The sequence below is a fragment of the Lissotriton helveticus genome, chromosome 8 (genome assembly GCF_964261635.1).
Source record: "Lissotriton helveticus chromosome 8, aLisHel1.1, whole genome shotgun sequence".
NCBI lineage: Eukaryota > Metazoa > Chordata > Amphibia > Caudata > Salamandridae > Lissotriton > Lissotriton helveticus.
The window spans coordinates 898,302,867-898,326,193 of NC_136069.1; the positions used below are offsets into that span (position 1 = coordinate 898,302,867).

At 41.8% G+C, this 23,327-nt stretch overlaps 1 protein-coding gene across 4 annotated transcripts in view; it reads left to right on the forward strand.

Annotated features, from left to right (window-relative positions):
- PCID2 (PCI domain containing 2) overlaps window positions 1–23,327 on the forward strand; it is a 339,645-nt gene that overhangs the window by 181,163 nt on the left and 135,155 nt on the right. For all 4 annotated transcript variants that reach the window (XM_078657682.1, XM_078657681.1, XM_078657679.1 and 1 more), the window contains 3 exons: window positions 5,559–5,624; window positions 12,891–12,932; window positions 20,989–21,043. In XM_078657682.1, the coding sequence (XP_078513808.1) occupies window positions 5,559–5,624; window positions 12,891–12,932; window positions 20,989–21,043 (163 nt within the window). The remainder of the gene's footprint in view (window positions 1–5,558; window positions 5,625–12,890; window positions 12,933–20,988; window positions 21,044–23,327) is intronic.

Sequence of the window (23,327 nt, forward strand, 5' to 3'; positions counted from 1 at the left end):
GCACATTGTAAAGTGTGTGTTTTATCTAATGTGTTTTGGTGTAATACAAAGGCTATTTTTATATAACCTTGTGTGGAGTTTCCTTTGTGGTGGGCCTGGGTGTTGTTGCTGGGGTGCGTGCGCAAATACTTAACTTACATCGCCTCCAAGTTTAGCCTTGCTGCTCGCGCCACGTTACCTAGAGGGTGAGCGGGGGTTATCTTGGCGTGTAACTCCCTTGCCCTGACTTGGGAGTGGTGGTCTCTGACTGACTTTGGCGAAAGCCCTGGCCAGCCGGGGATCCCATTTCCAACAAGAACTTTGGAAATTATGATTCAAGAAAGCAAAGTCCAGTTTTTCACTGCTTACAGACAGAAGCTGCAACTGCAGGCCGACCCAGCAAAGCAGCGCAGCAAAGGGGCAGTACTCCTCCTGACAGCTTTTCAGCTCTTCTTCTTGGCAGAAACTCAGTCGGAAGTGTTTTAAAAATTTGGGGTTCCAGGTCAAAAACGTATACCCCTTTTGGCCTTTGAAGTAGGCATAGTTCAGAGTATAGTCTTTATAGGGCTCAGATTCTGCCTTTCCCTGTCCTACCTTTAGACACACTACTGGGGGGTGGAGACAGCACTGTGAGAGGACAGGCATAGCCCTGTTCAGGTGTCAGTGACAACTCCTCCCACCACTTTAGCTCAGAAAGGCCCATCAGCTTGGTGATGGGCAATCCGGATATGCAGGGCCTCCTCAGCTCCTTTTGTGCGACTGTCTAGAGTGAGTGAACAAACAGTGAACTGTCAGTCTAAACCAAACATGGAATCCACGTGCAGGCAGAGGCACAGGTTGATAAAGCAAGAAAATGCCCGCATCCTAAAAGTAGCATTTTCAAACGCACAATTTAAAAACCACCTTCACAGAAAGATGTGTTTTTAAATTCTGAGTTCAGAGAACCCAAACTCCAAATCTCTATCTCTACCCACACAGCAAGACCAAGTACCCGACCCTTGAGCAATAAAGGCTGGTTTAATCATGACTGTACCCAGGCTCATTCCAAACTTAAGATAGCACTAAATAAAGACGATAGGGATCCCCATCAAATTGCCACCCTAAGAAAGGAATACCTTGTAACAAGGAAGAAGAGAAAGGCAGAACTGAAGCAGGCCCTATGGGACGAACTCCACTCTAGTGCCCAAGAAAGAAACAGCGAAGCATTCTGGAGAGTAGTGAGAACCCCATTCTTGGCAGATGAAAAAACTCCAAAAATTGAAGTAGCCATAGACGAGACAGTATGGGTATCGCACTTTTCCAGAATCTTCCAAAAGCGAGTAATAAACCAAGAAGCTGAACGAGAAATACCCCCAGACGTCACATATCCCATCCAAATAGAGTTTGAATTCCCGGAGATCCTTCTGGCCATAAAAGCAAGCAAAAATGGAAAAGCTCCTTGGCCGGATGGAGTCCCGGTCGATCTTTTTAAAGACAACACAGACCTCTGGGCCCCTATCCTTACTAGGGTATGCACGGCAGCCGCAAAGAAAGGACTCCTGGAGTCCTGGACAAGGTCAGTGATGGTCCCGATTTTTAAAAAGGGAAATCGCCAGGACCCTGTCTGCTACCGCCCGATATCCTTGTTGGATTCGTTGGGCAAGATAGCAGGCAGGGTAATCCTGGAGCGACTACAGCAATGGGTGGAGGAGAGAGGCATTCTGTCTGATTTGCAATTTGGATTCCGGGAGGGCTTCGGGACAGTGGAACAGGCCCTAAACCTCTCTATCATCATTGGAAAGTACATACACGCAAAGCAGGACAGACTCTACATGGTCTATGTGGATCTTTCTGCCGCATTTGATTGTGTCTCCCATGAAAAATTACGGTCCGTGTTGTCTCAAATGGGGGTGGACTTGCCACTTTTAAACTTTTTGAGGGAACTGTACTCCAAGCCTTCCGCGAGAGTCCGTTTTGGTACAAAGGGCGAGCTATCGACGTCATTTGGAGTGGAGCGTGGAGTCAGGCAAGGATGTGTCCTGGCTCCCTTCTTATTCTCCCTCTACACTAACAGCTTGGAGGTTGAGCTTTTGAGGGGTGCCCAGGACCTCCCACAGGCAAAACGACGCCCGATTCCCGCTCAACTCTATGCGGACGATGCCGTCCTGCTGGCACGGACTCCTCGCGAACTTCAGAAGGTACTCTGTAGATATTCTTCGTTTATGGGTAGCCTTGATCTCCATATAAATGTGACGAAGACTTTTGTAATGACGGCAGGCACAGGGAGAAAGCAGCCTAAAGACTTAGTGCTAAAAAATCAAAAAATAGAATTTACTTCTGATTATTGTTACCTGGGCATCACGATAGATGACAAACTGTCTTGGAAGGCGGCAGTCGAGGCCAGGAAGCATTGTTTTAAGAGAGCCATAGCAGCCTTGGTGTCCTTTTCGCAAAAACTAGGCAAACGGCCACCCCTTGAACTATTAAAAATATACAGAGCCAAATGCCAGTCAACAGCATTGTACGGGGCTGGCGTCTGGGGCCATACAGATGTCTCCGCGCTACAGGTTGCAGAAAATGCATTTCTTAGGTTCCTCCTGATGGCCCCAAAGCGATCCTCAACATATGCGTGCCACGCTGAACTAGGCACCCCATATGTTGAGGATCTGGCAAGAATTCAACCACTGCTCCTATGGCGGCGCATCTGGACCTCGGGGAAAAAATGCACTTACTAAGAGGATAGTGGTAGATGCCATGTCATTGGACCATTCCCTAAAAATAAAATGGCTCGCCTATATCAAGAATTTCTTTACTGATCTAGGATTGGAGACTTACTACTCCACTCCGGAAAAGATTTGTGAAATCTCCAAGAAAGAACTAAAAGATGTGGCCCTGCGCCACTTGGACAACCTGAGACTCCTTACCGAATCAGGCAAACCCCTCTGTCCATCACGCCATAATGGTCCAGACCACCTTCACTATTCAGCCCTACCTAAATCTTGAAATGAGTAATTTTGACCGTTTTCTTTTGACGAGATTCAGATTAAATCTATTTCATAGGCTAGTAGCCTTCCCTACAATCAATTCTTGGGACTCGCCCTTACCCCTCTGTCCTTGTGATCAAAACTCAGCACAATCCACCCTACATGTAGTCATGTTTTGCAAATTTTATAAAGAACACTGTAAATTGTGGTTATTGTCTTTGTTAAAATCTTGGGGTTTTAAGCAGTGTCGTCCGGCCATGCTATATCTACAGTTTTTAGAGACAGAAATTACCTGCTATCATGTTCTTAACTTTTTGAAATGCATATTTAGGCACAGGAAAAATTTGTAAATGTAATCAATTAATGTATTTAAAATGAACTGTGAAAATAATCTCTGTATGCTAAATCCTACTGTATTGCAAAACTTTGTGTTCACAATTTTTTCTATTTAAAACGAAAAAACATATGTATTTCCTTCATTTTTGTAAAGCGCTCTGATATCCTTCGGGATCTTGTTAGCGCTATATAAAACCTTATAAATAAAAATAAATAAATAAATACCCAATTGAAAGTTACACTTGTGATGTGTTACAAGGCAGTTCCGGTGATAACATTTGGGAGAGACAGTCCTTGCAGTAGTGAAAAACGAAATTGTCATTATTTTCCGATCAGGAAATGTAAAGCATACCAGTACATGTCCTACCTTTCACATACACTACACCCTGCCCACTGGGCTTTCTTGGGCCTACCTTGGGGTGCCTTACATGTAGAGAAAGGGATGGTTTGGTCCTGGGAGGTGGGAACACTTGTCAGGTCGACATGGCTGTTTAAAACTGCACTTTCAGACATTGCAGTGGAAGGCATGAGACCGGTTTGCAGGGCTGCTCATGTGGGTGGCACTGTCAATGCTGCAGTCCCACTAGTAGCATTTGATTTACAGGCCCTGGGCACACACGTTGTTTTGTTTTTTACAAGGTTCTTACCAGTAAATCAAACATGCCAATCATGGATTACCAAACATAATCATAATTTACTCAGGGAGCACTTGCACTTAAGCACTGATCAGCAGTGGTAAAGTGGCCACAGTTCATAAACCAGCAAACACAAAGTCCAGCACATAGTCAAAAATACAGGAGGCAGAAGCACACTAAGGATGCCAGGTCTAACAGGAACCTCTTACTGCTGGCAAAGGGTTGTCAGTTTCCTCTGAAAAATCTTGCTGCCTCTTGTATGTTGTGTGACAGATCTGCAACCCCATTCTTGCAGTTTCTATTGCTGCCATTGTGTCTCCTGAGGCCTCAAAGAATGAAGTTAACAAATACAGGTCCATCTTTCATAAGGCATCCTAACCCATAATTGTCCAAATAGTTGTATCTCTAGTTCAAAAGTAAGTACCCATAAAATATTCTGCTGTGCCAGGAAACTGGTAGAGGATCCACTTTCCTGTGCCCCCACTAAAGGCTTCATTAGTAATGGCACTCCAGATTATGGATTGACATTCACAGTGCGCAAAAAGTTAAAGGAAACCACCTCTGGTCTCCAAATTTAGGGCTGTGCTTCTCACCTGTTTAGAGTCAGCCATGAATCTTCAGGCTTTGAAATATCTTGAGTGTTTTCACTAGCCCTGCAGTGCTCCCAACATCCCACCCTTTTAGTGTCCATCGTGCACTGAATCTTTTTTTTCTTTTAGTCAATCTTTTATTGACATTTAAAGAAGTACCCTTTCCCTGCATTGGGGATTATGGCAGTCCATGTCTATTTCACTAGGGCAAACGTAGCAACTGTGGCTTGCTAGTGTCCTGATCCACAACTCTTGTGTGAGTCTACCTTGTTTATTCTGCACCTAGTTTGTACGCTTTATATTATGAATTCTAGAGTATGTGCTTGGTCACCATGTTGTTTTTTTTGTAAATCGGTACTTTAAATGCTCTGTTTTTGCTTATGCTTTTGTCCTGTTTTAGTACTTATTATATTTTTCATAAGTTGCTTGGCTCCACCCTTTTCATATAATCAAAGGCATCCCATGGGTTTGCATGGGCACAAGTTGTTTCCTTTCATTAAGGGACAGAAAAAGAAAGCACATAGGGTAGAGCAATGGATTAAGTGTATGTGTGAGATGTATAGATTCACAAATACCACTGGTGCAAGTAAACTTTCCAGTCCCAGTTTAAGGATCCTACAAGTCAGTATTGTGAAGTATCCTATCTAGTTGAATTGTGATACTAGGGGGAATATTTCTTCCTTTTTATTGCACACTGCCTTCCGAATAATACTTTGCACATTGGTCTTTCATAAGTCATGACTGAAATACTTGAAGACTTTAGAGCAGCGTGTTAGGATTTAAGGTATATTCTTGAGGTTCGTATCGGATGCAATCTGGGATGGGGTTTTTGGTCTGAAGAAAGGGAGTGATACAGTCTCATGAAAAGGCATATCTTTGATGCATATTGGTGTGTAGCTCATACAGTGTTTCAATTGAAGTATTATTTCGAGATCATGCTGATGTTTAATTTTTAGACATTTAATGTACTGCTGCAATTCACAGAATGACAATATAATTGATTTTATCCAGAAATGTTATTATGGTATTGATATCTCCAACACTTTATTTTTCAGGTGTACATATGCTGTTGCAAACCATGATTTTATAGAGGGATACAAATTCCAGACAGTCGTAGTCCAATATCCTTTTCTTCAGTGTTTGGTTGGAAACAGAATGCTGTATTTTATTTATTTTGGTATATTTCTTTTTATTTACCTAGTAGAACACCATTCATATCAGAATGTGCTTAATTGCATTTTTAGTTTAACTTTAGCTAGACAACCCTGGAGAAGTAAATAACCCTACCTTGGCATTTCTGGCATTTTATTGCAAAGATTTAGAACTGTATTGAGTTCTGTTTTTTTATTAAACTGATTAATTTGTTAGATTGACTTGCTTTAGAAATTCAATAGGAGGCTTCCAATCTGCAAGTCGACCCAAATAAAGCAGTGTAGTGGAAGTTGTGCAATGAGTATGCTTAGACCACTACTCCTGTTTAGCAATTTGCCATTCCATTCCATGAGGGTGAAGAGTGACTGCTTTGGAAAATTGACCTCTGTTTGGTTGGTTGGCCAACAGTCTCTCCAGAGGCTAACACACCTGAGGCAACGTGGGGGCAGAAGAAATAGAACATGACCAATAAGTGTGTGGTTTTCTATCTTATTTATTTTGAAGTCACACATTGATCGTCCCAGTTTCTGTTACTGCCTCTCTGATGGCGAGCATTTTTCTTCCGCACAGCACAACAGACAGCATTGTGCACCAAGGTGAAAGCTCTACCGCTCAGAGAGAAGCCTGCTCTCCTCTAGCCACCGAACACATTTGCGGGGTAGGACTTGTGAGGCACTATGTACATGCTCTGTTTCCTGATCCATCTTCCATTCAATTACTACTTGGTACTACAAAAAAATAAGATCCATCACTGGTGGAATTCAGCACCTCTGTATGCTTTTATTCATCTAATAGTCATGTAGAACAGTGAATGTTAATGTGCTGCATTTCTGTGTAAATAAATGCAGTGCTGTTTAAATACTTTTCTTTACTTTGGGTGTGTGGGGGAATTTATCTAATAGATCAATATTTTTCTCTAGGAAACACGTTTTAATTCATGGAGGAACAGAATGATTGAAGATTAGATAGTCCTCCATCGTGATCGTTAACTCATGACTGTACAAAACACTTGGTTTATGACTCTTCCATTATAATGGATAGGTAAAGTAGTTAGATGTGATGCGCTTGGTAAAAAGCCAGATGCTTGTGCACAAAACCACACTCCTGATGCCTGAAACTTTTTGACTATATACAATATTGTTAACAATTACTTTTTTCGTCACAATTACTGCATAAGATTGATGACTGAAGTTGCCCTGCATAGCACAAGACTCTTAGTGTGTTGCACTGGAGACCTTCAAACAGCCTTCAAGAACTACAGTTTTGCTTCTGTCTACAAAATTGTTAATTGTAGTCTATTCAGAAACTTCAATTTTTAGACACTGTCTTGGATATAGCCTGTACTCTTGAGAGAGAGCCCACAGTGGCCTTCTACGTACACATACATGTGTGTCTAGAATCACTGTAAAATCAAGACTTGTGTGTGTCCTCATGCTAACTTAATGAGTATCCTTGTATAGCATGAGCGTCTATCTTCAGGCAGTCAGTAGGCATCCTAAATGTTTGCAATAATATGGTTTTGCTTCAGTCAACCAAATTATTAATTGTAGTGTATTCAGAAACTGCACTTTGTAGACTGTAACCTCTCCACCAGTCTATACAATTGCCAGGTATTACTGGGCCGACAAGATGGGGGGAGGGTTTGCCATCATTGTGAAAAAGATTTTAGACTCAAAGTTCTCTCCAGTCTCAATTCCAGGCAGTGAATGCCTGTCATACTCTGTCAAACTCTCCCGTACATATACATTCTCAGGACTGCTTGTCTACCGCCCACCAGGATCAGCTTCAGAGTTTGCAAATAACGTCCCAGATGTACTGGGACCTTCCCCCTCCCCTATAACTTTGCCTCCAGCCAGGCCTGATTCTGAGCAACTTTCCCCTTCGGTCTATTGTCAACCCAACCCTCTGATCAATGACCCCCTCCCTTGTGCGAAGGCTCCTACCTCACCATCGAATGGTTCTCTAGTACTTTCCGATCACTCACACCGTCATCCCCCGACCATTACCCAGTTTTGGCTGCACACCTTGGTGATCTATCTCTACAACTGTTTCATCTCTTGGCTGAGTTACATGACGTGAAAGCCCTTTAGGATGATCTTTTCACCATGTTCAGTGGTAATAATTGGCCCAGAGTCTCTACAGGGGTTAGCTATCACAAAGGACAGTTTTTAGCCCCCTCCATCTCGAAATCTTCTCCCTCTCCAAACTCACCACCTTGCCTCAGAAGCAGTAAGCCCTGCCCAGCGTCCACTGATCCTCAAGACCATCTCACTTCCTGCTCCTCCTGGACCAATGCTAACCTGATCCCTCTGAGGCAAATACACTCCATCCTTCCCAACCCGAACAGAGTTCCTCCCAGCAATCTGAGATGCAGCATTTCTGACAACCTCACTAGGGTGAATATCACCCAGACTTCTTCCCCCTCGAATCCGCTTCGTCTCAAGTGTGTACTATTAAACTGCGTATCAGCCAGTAAACACGCCTCAGATATATGTGACCTCATCCAACACAATGATTTAGATATTATCATCCTCACCGAAACTTGGCTAAATCCGGCTTCTACTCTTATTTTAGACCTCCTAGTACCTCCCACTCATGATATAGTCAGGATTGACAGAAACTTGAAATTGTGTGGTGGTATAGCCTGCATTTATAGGAATACTCTCTCCATCTCCCAGTTGGAGTCCTCTCCCCCCTCCTCATGTGAATACCTTTGCCTCAGCATCTCAAGTAAGAACCTACCGATCTGTAAACTTCACACCTTTTGCGACCCACCGGGAGACAATCTCCCTTTCATTGAGCAGTTAATGGAAATCGTCTCTAGCAATGTCGACTCTGCAGTATCACAAATCTTCCTAGGGGACTTCAACCTGCATTGGTCCAACCACAATGACCCCGCGGTATCCTGCCTCAAATCATTTCTAAATGACCTTGATTTGTCTCCGCACTGTGACCAACCAACCCACACGAAAGGGGAACTCCTAGACCTCATCATCTCCAAGAAACAGTCCATCTCTTTAGAATCCATAACCTTTTGTGACTGGTCGGACCATCACAGCATCCTCTTTTATATTAACAGGGAGGTGATATTTGTTGTATCTTAATATATTCATAATGATGCAGTAAAGTTCCAAGTGTCACTCAGTGCTCACTGGATTCCAGAGTGTGGAATCCAAGGAGCAGTCCAAGGAAAGACAGTTGCAGAGGAAGCTGTCTATGGATGTATCTGGGGTTGTTTTATACTGAATAAAGTACTTTCCTCCATCATCCACTGTGTCCATGATCTTTACAGTGGCCACGAGGATCGGATTCACCAAAGCATTCAAAGAAAAGAAAGAAAGAAGTTGAAAAACCATCCTATATGAAGATTGGAGAAAAGACTTTATCTTTTGAAGACGTGGAAGTTTCTACAACAACCCCAGATAAACACGGTATGAACTCTTAAAATATTTGATGAAAAAAAAAAAAAAATTCCGGTTGTTTTATACTGAATAAAGTACTTTCCTCCATCATCCACTGTGTCCATGATCTTTACAATATTGAGGAAGGCCCAACCGCTTAAATCAAAGATTTGGAAACGAGATCTCAGATCAATAAACCACGACAAACTAGCTGCCCAATGTAAATACGTCCTTTCCTCCCAAGCTGACCTGGTCGAGGTTCAAACTCTCACGGACCACTACAACTCGAGCATTTCCAAAATCATGGATAACATTGCTCCACTCCAGCTTAAAAATACTTCATCAAAAATTTCCAAACCGTGGTACAATGAAAACTTAAACTCGGAACGCCGCAACTTTAGAGCAGCTGAATGTTCGTGGCAATCCAATCCTTCCTCGGATCAGCTAAAACTCCTGAGAGATATCAGAAACCTCTGCAATAAACAGATCAAGAAAGCTAAGGTTGATTATTTCAGACTACAACTAGACCAAGCGGCAAATCGCCCCAAGAAACTCTTCGAATTGGTCAAACAGCAATCTGTTACTGGTCCAAGCCTCTCTGATTCGAGTTGTAACTCACCCTCTTGTTAGGAATTTGACGCTTTCTTCACTGAGAAATCACAACTCCTCTCAATCGACCTTGCCTCTAAGAAGGCCCTAATTCCCCCCTCTATAGCTGCCTCGCCCTCCAACTTCCCTGAAAAGGGTATCCAGACCGTCTTCGACCCTAAGAACAATGCGTCATGGGGCACCTTTTCCTCGTTTAGTGCAAAAGACATTGAAAAAAATTCTCCAGACTATCAACCCGTCCAACCACTTCGGTGATCTTTTGCCTCTGGCCATCTTCAAAAAGATCGAGCACTCTCATCCCCACCTGGACCAGGATTTTAAACGCCTCCTTATCTCAAGGCTCAATCCCCGACTGCCTAAAAGCAGCCCAGGTCTCTCCTATTCTAAAAAAAAATCAACGCCGACAAATCGGATCTCTATAACTTCCATCCTATCTCCAAAATCCCCACCCTAGCGAAACTCCTTGAAAAATGTGTCCAATCCCAGCTCTGTGCTCACATTGAGAATGACCAACTCCTAGACCATCATCCAATCTGGTTTTCGGAGGGGTGACAGCACCGAATCGGCCCTCATACTCATTATTGATGACATCTTGAAAATGATTGACAAAAAGGAATCTTGCCTTTTGATCCTCCTTGACCTTTCCTCTGCATTCCTTACAGTTAATCATGACATTCTCCTATCCATCCTACAAAACAGAATGGGTTACTCTGAACGGGTGCTCCACTGGTTCTCATCCTTCCTTCATCACAGATCTCAAAGAGTCAAGGGAAACCACTCTCTCTCTCAGCCCTCTCCAGTACTCGTGGGGATCCTCCAAGGATCCACCCTTTCTCCTATCCTCTTCAACCTTTTCTTGGAACCTCTTGCAAACTCACTTAACTCCATGAACATTCTCTTCCACATGTATGCCGACGACACACAACTCTATTTGAAAATGTCATCCCCGGAAAACATCATCTCACTAAACTCTATCCTCACGTCTACTCAAAACTGGTTAATGGAGAACCATCTCCTGCTTAACGCCTCCAAAACTGAGTTCCTGCTCATCTCCCCTCCGAACCACACCCCCAAGATCGATCTCTGGATGTCTCACCTCCCTGCTCTCAACTGCACTCCGATCATCATAGACTCAGCCAAATCACTCGGAGTCACTGTAGAAAAGCACTTGAGTATGAAGACTCATATCAGCAGTGTTTGTAAGGGAGCGAACCACTTGACGAGGGCACTCAGAAATATCAAACCCTTCCTGCCACAAAATGATTTCAAGCAAGTGGTACAAGTGCTTGTCTTACCAAGGTTAGACTATGGCAGTGCAACTCTTCCCAAATATGCCTTGGCTCCACTAAAGGCCTCTTTGAACTCTGCAGCAGGACTGATTACAGGCTCCAAACCCTCCACTACAATACTCCCACGTATCTGGCGCAAACACTAGAACTATCTTGTGGGGAGAGGGCCTCAAGAAGCGCCTCTACTCTCCTCCTGAAACCGATCATCCTTAGCAAAAAGAGAACTTATCTCCTAGCCTTTTCTGGTGCTGCCCCTAAAATATAGAACTCTCCTCCCCCGGACGTACGCAGACTCTCCTTGACGGCGGCTTTCAAACTGGAAGCCAAAAGATTCCTAATGAGCAAATTCTTACCATAAGGGGTGGAAGTTCTCATAAGGTGGTTGTTCTTGGTTTCTATCTCCATGGCACAACTAACAGTCACGGATCGTCTCTTCTGCATAATATTATACTCTATACATGTACCACTGTTTAATGTTTACTGTATTTTTACAATTGCTGTGTACATTTCTTTTTTGTCCTCTCTTCTAACCTATTGTAAAGCGCTCAGATATCCTTCGGGATCGTGTTTGCGCTATATAAAACTTTATAAATAAATAAATACTGGCAGCCCAGTCTCCAAACAACGAATTGTACACTACTGGGCAACTTAAATATCCATGTTGAGGACTCTGAAAGTACTCAGGCTGCTAATTTTGTGCAGGTCCTGTCAAAGATCCATTTATCTCAGATTGGTAGCTCCCTAACGCATAACAAGGGTCTTCTTTTGGACCCAATTTTCACAAACATACCTAACATGGTTGTAGAACCCCCTCTGCCAGTTGTAAGGACGGACCACTACTTTGTTCCTTTTTCCATATCGAAAGTAGGGGCATTTACACCCATAATTATTTCAGTTTCATTTTAAGTAGGACATCCTTATTTATTCACATAACATCCCAGTGTAGTCTTAGATGCAAAAACGAAACATACCTAATATGGATTAACAATAAGTAAAAGTAATGAAACTATCTCCCTTCATGTAGATCAAGAAGGTTTCAAATTCTCCTAGGGCCCGCACTTTTTCTAAAGAAATTATTAAAATACACTGTAAGTGTCCAATCCTTGTTCATTATATCGTTTGCAACATTTCCCTTCTCATGTCAACAACACTATTATTCACAAATCAGTACAGTTCATCTTACCTATGTAAGTCTATTTCTTGTCCAAATAATCCAAGTGTATCCCTTTGTAAGTTAATTTTATATGAAACTACAAGAGCGAAAAGACAGACTTGTTCATTACGTTTTCAATAATACATAGATTGTTAAATAGATAGGATAATACTGTGTTCTTTTCAATAATGATTAAGTTGGAAAAATAAAGCGTGAAATTTGATATTGTTAAACGCTTCTAATTATACATTTTGTTTTGGATTGTGAGGATTGTGATAATGGTTCTATAGCTCTAAACTGATATACCATTTTGTTATTTTTACAGCCCTGATGATGTCCCCTCGGGGACGAAACACGTAGGCTGTCTTTTCTTTTCTACAACAAGGAATATTATTGAATCATATGCTCAGATTGGATTATTTACATTGGATTGAATCATTTTTCTGTTGGAAGATGAACGTTTCTGTTGGAAATTAACTTTCGGTTACAAAATTGAATAAATAAATAAAAAAGATAAGGACTTCAACAAGGACTGTTGACCGGTTTACTTTATTACTGTGGTGCTCCTTCCCGTAATATTTACATTCAAACTTCACACAGTTAGTAGGCATGTTAAATATTTGTAATAATCAAGCTTGTCAGCAAAACATGTCACTCTTGATACGCAACCTGAAATGTTGGCTTTAACTGCAATCGTTTTTAATGATTAATGAATTGTGGTTCTACAGAATGTTAGGCTGTAGTTATGTAATGATTCATGAAATGTTTTCCTTAACAAAATACATCTTTCCTCAAAGCATTTCAAGCGCACAAAGAGGAAAATTGGTAAGTAGACATTTCTTCATGAAGATGAGGTTAGCCTCTTTATTCTATTTGCAACATTTTTCAAATATTGTTTTGTTTCTGTTTAACTCGCCAACTTATTCTATTATTTCAAGTAAAAGTCGTGGATACTCTAAATTTGCATGGAGCTAGCAATATTTGAATATAAAACTCATACGGCCAAATCGCCAACACCTTAGAAGTACAGCATACAACAACATGACCATAGGTTTAGAGTGATTCTAACTTCATTTGATGTAAAGATCCTTAAAGTGGATTGAAAGTAAAGGTTATCGAGGTGATTAAACATTGAAGTGTCCATATACAATGTTTATAGCATATGCAACCTCTTCTCTTGCAACAGCATTTAGCCACCCTTGCCAGAGCAATACATCAAGCATAACTGTGTTACCGTATTGCTACACAGACTTAAACACAGGAGTCCCAGGCTCTGTCTTTTGCTAGGTTACCTTTTTCCTCTAACATAGCAGCCAAGACGCCATCCACCATTGCCTTTAAGAACGTAGAAGTTGCCCCATATCACTATAAAGTATGCCTTTAACTTCTACCCTGTAGGGGATTGATTCCACGAGTTCAGTCCCCAACACTCTAAAGGTTTAGGCATCGATAAGCACGGATGCAAATAACATCAAATACTTTCACTAGTCAGATATGCAATTCAGCACAGTGTCTTTAACTGCTTTGGCATTCATGACAGACTAGTCTGCAGGTGCTTCTCTTTTGTCACATGTGTAGGTTAAGCCCTACATTTGCTTGGCACTTATTATTACAGTTTTAGCACTGCAATGAGCACTGTTTATGCCCCGCCTCTACGATGGCAATACCTTTCCTCTATGGGTGGCTGTGGTGACCGCTTTGAGACCGTGTTCATGGGATGAAATCAGTGATGTGGGTCTGTGCAGTGGCACTCGTCTTAAGCAGCAGTGATCTTCTTGGTTAGTTATACACAGGTGCTCAGCTTGCCCAGTTGCGGCCTCTAGGCCGATCGGGTTCCCACTTTGGTGGTTCTCTGCAGTGTCGCAGCATCAGTCTTTTAAGCCCTCGCATACTGCTGGGCGATGCTCTGGTACTTGAGTTTTGCAAATGTTAATGCAACTCTCATAAGACCTGTACAGAAAGCACTGGGGCCCTTTCATGATACTGGTTATTTCTAACTTTGCTCTCTGAGTAGTCTGCCTTCTCTGTTTGCTGCTCATGGTGGGAATAATTAGACTTCTCCTGGACAGCCTGTACATCTGCAGGACCATTTACACTTCTTCCATCTGTCAGAAGGCCGGTTTCTACGCACTTGACAGACCCTCAGCTCCTCCAGCAGAAAGAGAAAAATTCAGATGATGTCCCCTTAACTCTGGGAGACTGGCCATCAGGCAGCTACCTGAAGAATGTGGGAATGAAACAAAGTGGAGGGGCTTGGATCCCATGTGTATAGATCTTTCAAATGTCATTTTGAGGTTGCACCTGAAGGGTTTTACAGGGAGTTGCACTGGTGCAGGCTTAATGCAGAATATCCTAAATATGGGCACCGTGCAATGTGAGATACCTGCACTGTGTTGCCATCAGCCTTCCTAAAGCAGTAAAAAGAGAAGGGCCTGCCTAAAAACTTCCACACATTGAGCAATATAAACTTCACTCGTACCCCTTGCCCCTGTCATCCACCAAATGGCAGTGCTCAGAAAGAACTAGTTGGCAGTCCTTTCCTAATAAGGCCCTCATTGAATTTCTAAAGGAAGCCATGTCTCCATCCTCCACCACAGAAATGCAGGCAATATACTTAAACTATCTGGGGAAACTGTCCTTATCCTTCTTCTTGTGCCTTACTAATCCAGGAGTATCCAAAATGGATTCCACTGGCCCCAGTACTCACTCACTGCACTCAGTTAGTGCACATCCACGCTCTCTACATACACAGAAACTGCATTGCAAAGTTCACAGTGTAACGTTATACAAGAGGGATCAGTAGAGCCCACATTGACTGACACTGGAAAAAAGTTCTGGAGACAGTACAGATCCAAGTCAAGTTAAGATCCGCTTTATTCGATTTTAAAAATCAGATCATAAAAGCACGCAACACGTCAATTAACACAGACAAAATATTACAAGCAAATAAATTAAAATAAAAAACGTAAAACATGTAGCAACAAATACAATTTACACTGAAAAACCACCATCTCCGTTCAGTGCACCACCAAAACATGATTGATAACCATTCTCATTTAATCGTGGTTCGGGCCTTGCATCATTTTTCTAGTTCTGATCACCCCTTTCGGAAACTTAGTAATATGGTCACTAACAATTTCATCATACAGTTACAGCTTGATAAAAGCGGGTCGGCAAGTTCTCAAGCCTTGTGTTTTCAGGAAAGACAGAATCCATCTTTTCCTGAGTGAGTTAAACAACTTGCAGAAGAACATGATGTGGATTGTTGTCTGTGTTGAAATATTGTCACAGGGACAAGGGCATAGAGAACGTGACCAATCGATAATCTGGGGAAAGGTAACCAGGTTGTGAAAGTTGCCTAAACGTAGCCGCGTCAATAAAAACATGTCCTGTTTACTGGAAGTACGTAATAAATATGGTTGTATCCCAGTCGGAGTCAGGAGCAATTGGTTAGCTCTCACTGAAGGTTTCATGATATTAGAGGACAGCCTGATCATCTCCAGGTGGTTTATGCATATTGATTTTAATTCCCTCCTCGTAATAAGGGACAGGCTTTAAGGATTAGCAAAAAACTCAGGATGGCCTAAGTCGCACATAAAGTTTTAATATAGGCAAGCCAAGGGATACTTTTTACTTGTGGCATGTTCAGGCAGTCTAAAATCACATCCCTGTTAAAACCTGTGGTCACATCTGTCCAGACCTTATGCCACTCGGCTGTATTTTAATAAGATCGGACAGGTATAGCCATCCCAATTCAGAATGACAAATATACGTACCGTACTATCAGGAACAGCTAATAGGTACCTTAAAAACTGATTCTCAATTCATTGAAGGGACTCCACGTTTACATATCCCCAGATGCTGGCTCCATACAGAGCAACTGAGATGCATTTGGTTTTGTAAATTGTCAATAGATCATTGATGGGACGCTGACCCAGTCTCCTAGCGAAATTGATCTAGGCGCCTATAGCTTTTGTGAAGAGTAGTTTTCTACAGTTTACGGCTTTTACCCATGTGCCCCGTTTATCAAAAACAATGCCCAGGTATGAAAAATTATCAACAAATTCAAGTTTTCCTTTACTTTTTTGGCGGCCAGGAACAGAGCATTTACAACCTTCCAAAAACCTTTCATATCCTTTAAGGCAGAAGCCTGCTTAAGTGCCTGCCATATTTCAAGTCTAATGGCCTCTTTGCGTTTTTTAAGAGGTTATATGCCGCCCTAGCCCATTTAACTGCTTTCCGATCTCTTCGACTCATTCAAGGCAGATTTCAAAGCTGCTTGTGACTTGCTGCACTGGGAATCATACCAGCCTGACCTACTGTTGGTTGTGCTTTTAAGTTTGTTATAAATTGCCTTTGAGATATTACGAAAGGAGTTACAAATGATTAGGTCTGTGGCCGTTTCATCCAAACAATTCGAGAAGTCTGCTTTGCAAGTAGTCGGAAGTGACTTGGTTAGTTGTAAAGTGTCTAGCCCTGCCCATATGATAGTATATCCGTTGGGCCTGTTAATGACAATATCTTTTAAGGGCTCGATTGGCAGAGATCCTGTGGATAGTGCTCGAACTGGCAATACTACATCATTAGTGTTAAAATTGTAAATTCTATCAGCGTATCTATTTGATATTAAAAAAAGTCAATGTTAGATAACAACCCACGACCGTTAAAAGTGCTACTAAACGGTATGGGCGGTGAGCACAGATTATTGACAAAGCCTAGGTCCATGGAATATTTAATCAAATTTAACGTTTCTCCAGCAGGAGAATGAGAGAAATGGGAGAAATCTATACCATCCTCGGGTAGCAAGCCACAGTGACCACCTTCCATATAATACAGGGGCCCACGTTAAAATCCCCTCCCCAAATTATGCAATGATCTTTGGATGTGTTCCCTAGGCTTGCGACCAGATCCACCTGTACCTCCCTAATAACTTCCCTCATACCTGAGGCAGGGATATTATTATAAAAGTTTAAAAGGACAATACTATGATGTATATAAATATGTATTTTTAAGACCTAGTAATAGATATTAGATGCAACAAGGGACATCCTACTTGCATTCAGCCTGTGGGATATGAAGATACTTAATCCGCCCTTATTCCTCCAGTGGCTGGAGGGCACTGCCGCAGTAAAGAAAGATTTAAACCCATTAATATGTATAATTTCAGTTGCCCATGTTTCCTGAAAGCATAAAACGTCAAAATCATAAATGAATTTAAACCAATCGTGAATAGACAGTTTGGAAATGAGGCCAGCCACGTTCCATTAAAAGCACGTTTAATAGACCAGACCCGAGATCTCCCTAGCTTACACGCTTGGTAGAACCGTTATCCGCGCTGGTTACTTTGGGATAAAGCACAGCGTCACTTGAGGAGCATGGGTGGCTAATGTTTACATCTATTGTGTGGAGTCCCAACTCATTATTATCAGTAGCTGGATTAGCATCCGCCACTGGGCCCGCCGGTAAGACATTATCAGGTGGACCCAAATTTTGATAAGTGGGAGGGGACTCAAGTAGATTTTCAACACTAAGTCTGATGTTAGAAATGGGATTCATTTGATCCATAGATACCAAATTTAAGATGGGGTGGATATTTTTTGTGGTCCTGCTTTGTGCCACAGTAAGTAAACTAGTCAATCTATAACTTCTAAAGAAGGTAAAATATTGAACCTGTTGTGAACAGGTAAGCTAAACTGTTGATGGGTATTAGTGGTTATCGGTCTCCCCTGTAAGGACTGATAAGATTGATTCCTAGGGGGATACAAATACCCCAGGGGCAGGACATGTATTCCAGATGTTGCTATCAGATCACTACCAAGTCTACAGAGAATCTCGTGTACCAAACATGTTGATTTAAAAGTACGAACAACACAGTCCCCAGGGAGTGTTTTTCCCCTTCTTCCTACCCAGCCTACCCTTCATGCCATTTTAAATTCAGTGAACAAGGACTCTGTTAGCCCGGTTTTAGTCCCGAGCCAGCAGCGTGCCTTGTTTCTCAACTCCTCCCAAGATTCGGTTGCCTGAGGGACGAGGGGCGGTACATTAGCTAAAATTATGGTCAATGGAGTGGCTTCAGGAGGCAGGCTCAAGTTTGCCTCTACTTTCTGCATAGAGACAGCGGACGAGATAAGTGGCAGGACAGTGTTAGGGGGCTTAACATGAGCAGGGACAGAATTTAATGTTGGCCTGGAGGTACTCTTTTATTCTATGGGTACGTTATATAGAACATGAGGGGGCTTGCCCTACAAGGGGGAACTATTATTCTACCATCCGATACTGAATGGTTAGGCAACACATTTCCAGCATATACTCCTTGACCACTACGTAACATGTCCTGAATTGCCGTTATCCTAGCTAACACATTTTCGAGTGGGGCTATGGCTGATGTGTGTGTGGTGCTACTGGACCCCGACTCTCCCCCGCGACAGTAGCAGGCTGTAATGTCTCATGTAGGCCGATCATTTTGCTAATAGCAGAGTCCAAATGTTCCAGGCGCTGTTACCAAACAAGTCGTTTAATTGTGCGAAAACATTGTCCAGGGTTAGCCCCGATTTTCCCCCCCCTCAATGTCCACCGCAGAGTGCCCTGAAAACTGCATACAGAGGGGGTATCAGTAGTTTGTATGTCAGTTTGTGTGCTGATAGTACGAGTTTGAAGCGCCTCGTGGGCATTTTAACAGCACCGTTTTTGTTGTTTTCATTTTTGGGTGCCCGCGCCTCTCTTTGCTTCTCTATAGGCTCTCTCAGCTTGTCCTTAGGATCCTCAGTGTCCTCAATGGGAGAGGTAAGGGTCTGCGACCTTGTTTGTCCCGGATGGAATAATTGTGATGGATTTCAGGGGGAAGGCTGAGGGTGGCCTTGACGGGGGATTAGGGCAGTTCAAAGGGTCAGCGCCTGCATCAATAATGCCTAGAGAATGGCGCCTCGACACAGCTAAAGGTTCTAGCAATAAGCGCCTCTCTGTCAGTTCAATCACGTGACAGAGCATTGATTCTGCCCTAAAAATGAGGGCATCCAGGGTGCCCACCACTCCCTTGCTCTTGCTCATTTTACTTGTACCCCTAAGCAACGGCTCGCAGCCGAGAGTGAAAATCCAAGGAAGAGAATTAGAAGCACACAACAGTCAAACAAAAAGGCAATAGGTCAAGGAATTAATTCCAGAAGTTATTAGTTAGTAAAGTCATGTGTGATCCAGTTGGAGAAATATCAATAATCAAGACAGTACCTAGTAAACGGCAGTTCGTGAGCAGAAACTATGAAAGTTGAAGGGGTGGCCCAGCCCAGCCTCCTCTGGGCGATGATGGGCAAGGACAGGCCCGCCCTTGGCCCGCGCGCGTCCTGCGTAGCAGGGGCCGCGCCAAAATTTAAAGCGCCTCCAGGCGAACAGGCAGCATCAGCGTCGGCTCCTCCGGGTGCGGTACCAAGCGTTATGGGGCTTAAAGTCCCCTCGGCGTTGCAGCTCGCGTTGTCTGGCTGGCAGTGCCATTATGAGGGCACACATTGTGCATCCTTCAAGGTCACAGATCAGTATTTGGACCTCATATTAGCATTGACAGACCTAGATTTGTGTATCGGCAGGGCCAAAAATAAAGGTCAGGAAACCAATTTCACATGCATTTGGGTATGCCTGTTTACCAGGCAAAGAACATTCCCTTCTCAACAGCTAGGTTTAATTCATAGGGTACTAGTCCCCATTGATTTACCATATTGCCATCTAGACTTTACCAACAGTATTTAAATATATAGAGCTCCTCTTCATCTGATTTGCAGACTAGAGAGAATCCAGAACACAGCTGCAAGACCATTCCTAATTTACTTATCGGGACCGTTTTTTCAATAGCCCCTTAAATGTTGCAGTGACCGCCTGGCTGTTATCGTTAAAGAATTGTGTATCACATATTGATTTATCCGCAGAACTAGGCCCCTCTTTCTCCAGCACAAACAGTACCTGTTGCCCGTTTCCAACTGCCTTTTTAGGTTAGATGTCGAAAATGGAACTAAATTCCTGCTAGAAGAATAATAATTGACAACTACTTCAAATATTCTGGAGAGCATTAAATACCTAGCTCATCTCACTATAATCTATGGCACCGCCAATTAACAAAAACAATAAATTGGGGAAGGGTAGGCATCCTCATACACAATTTTATGTACTCTCACATTTTTCTGCAGCACGTCCTGCTTATGTATAGCTAGCTGTTCGCCACGCCATGTATTGAGAACATCTCTACACAGAACTATCCATATAATCGTAACTACAGTCAACCACCTATCTACCATGAACTCTGAAAATGCCAATGTGAATTGTCTTTGCTTTACAGCCTCCATAGCAGTATGAAGTGCTATATAAATAGTACAATGCAAGTAGTATGCGAGACTTCATTATATAGAGATTGCAGGTATTTCGGCTTGAAAAAAGAATAAATCACTTAGTGAGCAACTAAATCCTTTCATAAACTCATGCAAATAATAAGCACCTAAGCTTATAATAGAACACCCAGTGTGTGGCATAGAAATGGAGGTAACACAAATATGATGATTGTTATAAGCCATTGTAATTAGAAAAACATCTGTGTGCTTTATCCCCTCCCAACCATAGAAATAAACCACAAACCATAGAAATAAAACACAAACTAGTGTTATAAAATGAATGAGTCCATGTTACAGATATCTAAGGGAGACATTAAGAGTTTGAACCAGTCATGCATAATAAGCTGGAAGTTTAGGACTTCCGTCATGGATTCTACAAACATGTTAAGGAAGAATACAGAGGCACCTTTATTAAGTTTGGCAGTACTCGACTATGTTCAAGTAAACATTTATAAACCTGCATGGACTCTTAGGCAGTCAGAATAAATGTATGTGTCTTTTTTACTTCACAGGGCTTTGCCAATTTTGTATGCTGTCACACTGGACCTTCGAATATTTGCAAATAGTGTAAGTAAGTGACAGTGTAGTGTTTTACTTGTGTTTTTTGTGTGTTTTTAAACAGAATTTGGTGGGGATGCCACGTCCCAAGGAAACCATTGTGTAAAACTCCAACAATATTTTCCCTCTCCTCACCCAAGAGTAACTATTTTAAGACTAGCTTCATTTTTTCCAGCAGTGGAACAAGAAGTACCGTTAAATTCAAGCTATTTCTGTTTCTCAGAATCACACATGCTTTTTACATTGAGAAAATAGGCATTGGCCTACCACCAGCCTAAATGTACATATTTCATTTCGGATTTTCACCCAAGTCAGAAAATATTTTCATAACCATTCTGCTCTACTGCTTCCCAGAGTCGTTGCTCCCCAGTCAAAGCACAAAGTCTGCGTTTTTAATAGATAATACATAGAGGGGACTTTATCTTTAATATGTTGACTGTTGTGGACCTGCTCCGGGCATACCAACTACCTCTGCCTTCAACTTCCCCTTAGATGGCCTTTTTTGCAACTATTTGTTGGATCATTCAGGTGCCGATTCCTTGCATCTTAAAAAAAGAGAACATTCACCTAGCACTATCCTCCACAGGGAAAATAACCCATTAAATTGTATTGCTGTGGCTTCAGATAGGTTTTTTTCCTCAAATATTTACCATTTACAAAAACCAAGCTAAATCTAATTTCTCTTACATGAGAATATGTGCAATGTAGCCTATAAACATTTGGGATTAGTAAATGCTGCCATGAATTTGGAGCAAAATGTATGACTCCTATAGTAGTCAGGCCTTTTTGCCTAATTTTCATAATTTCGAGCAAGCAGGACTTTTTTTATATAATAGACATTTTTAAGTACCCATCCCAGGAAATATGTATGTATATATGTTTTTGTGTGTGTAGACAAGTGTATATGTGTGTATACAAGTGTATGTGTGTATACAAGTGTGTGTGTGTGTGTGTGTGTGTGTATATATATATATATATATATATATATATATATAATGTGTGTGTATGTATATGTATGTATGTATATGTATGTATGTGTGTATATGTATGTATGTATGTATGCATGCATGTATTGTGATTGTATTTCAGTCTAGGTGTTTTTGTATTTCAGTCTAGGTGTTTGTTATTCTAAGGTTTGCAGAAATAATTAGAAACCCATATGGAAGGTACTCTAATTTAACAAATGTATGTTTTTTTAGAATTATCCACTTGGGAAAGTTGAGTATAACTGGGGATGAAGACATTTAAATGGCACAACTGTATTGAGATACTTACATTTGAGTGGGACGCAGTAAGCCCAGAATTGATTGTTTTAAGGCCCACTGAGGTCTACAAGTTGTTGTTAACTGATACTTGATAAATTACGATAGCGGCGATTGGGCACAATGTTATAGATATCGACATGTGTTAAACACTAGGAACATGAAAAAAGTATATTTATGTTTGTATTTATATTTTGGGCACAAAAACTTAAAAACTTAAAAAACTTTTACGTTTTTTCAAAATGTATCTTTTCTATGGTGAAAACTTGTGGTGTGATGAAAAGATGTAATGTTACATAAACAAAGTGCCGTCCATCTTGTAATGTGTATCAGTCTACTTTCTATATCATGTTTTGGCCACATGCACGTAATATGTTTAAATGTCCGTTTCAGAAAGCAATGAATTAACCCGTGAGCAAGGCGGTTTCCGCCGAAACGCGTAGGGTGTTTTCTTTGGCTTATGATGCAAATAAAGAAACTTCTTTAAAGCATATCTTTGGATTGATGGCGCTATTTTTCTGAGAGGAGTGCACAGTGGCTTTGCTGCGTTGTGAGGAATTTTGACAACCGGACCGCCTCTGATCCTGAGGTGCACTGTGGCAGTAAGGGTCCCGGCTTTTTCTCAGAGGATGTGGAAAATGAGTATATGTATGTATGTATGTATGTATGTGTGTGTGTGTGTGTGTGTGTGTGTGTGTGTGTGTGTATATATGTATATATATATATATATATATATATATATATATATATATATATATATATATATATATATATATATATATATATATATATTCACTGAAAAAACCATAGGTTTCACACCAGTTATAGTTAGCTGGTCATTTTACTCATACAAAACCTTTGAAATTCCCCTGTTATAGTTAGTTCAGCTAACTATAACTCGCGCGCCCGCGATGCACTGCTGATGATGTCACATATTATGACATGGTCAGTGACATCACTCATGACATCACTGATGACATCTCAAATGACATCCCATGAACCGGAGGCGGGGCTCCATAAACCACCGGGAG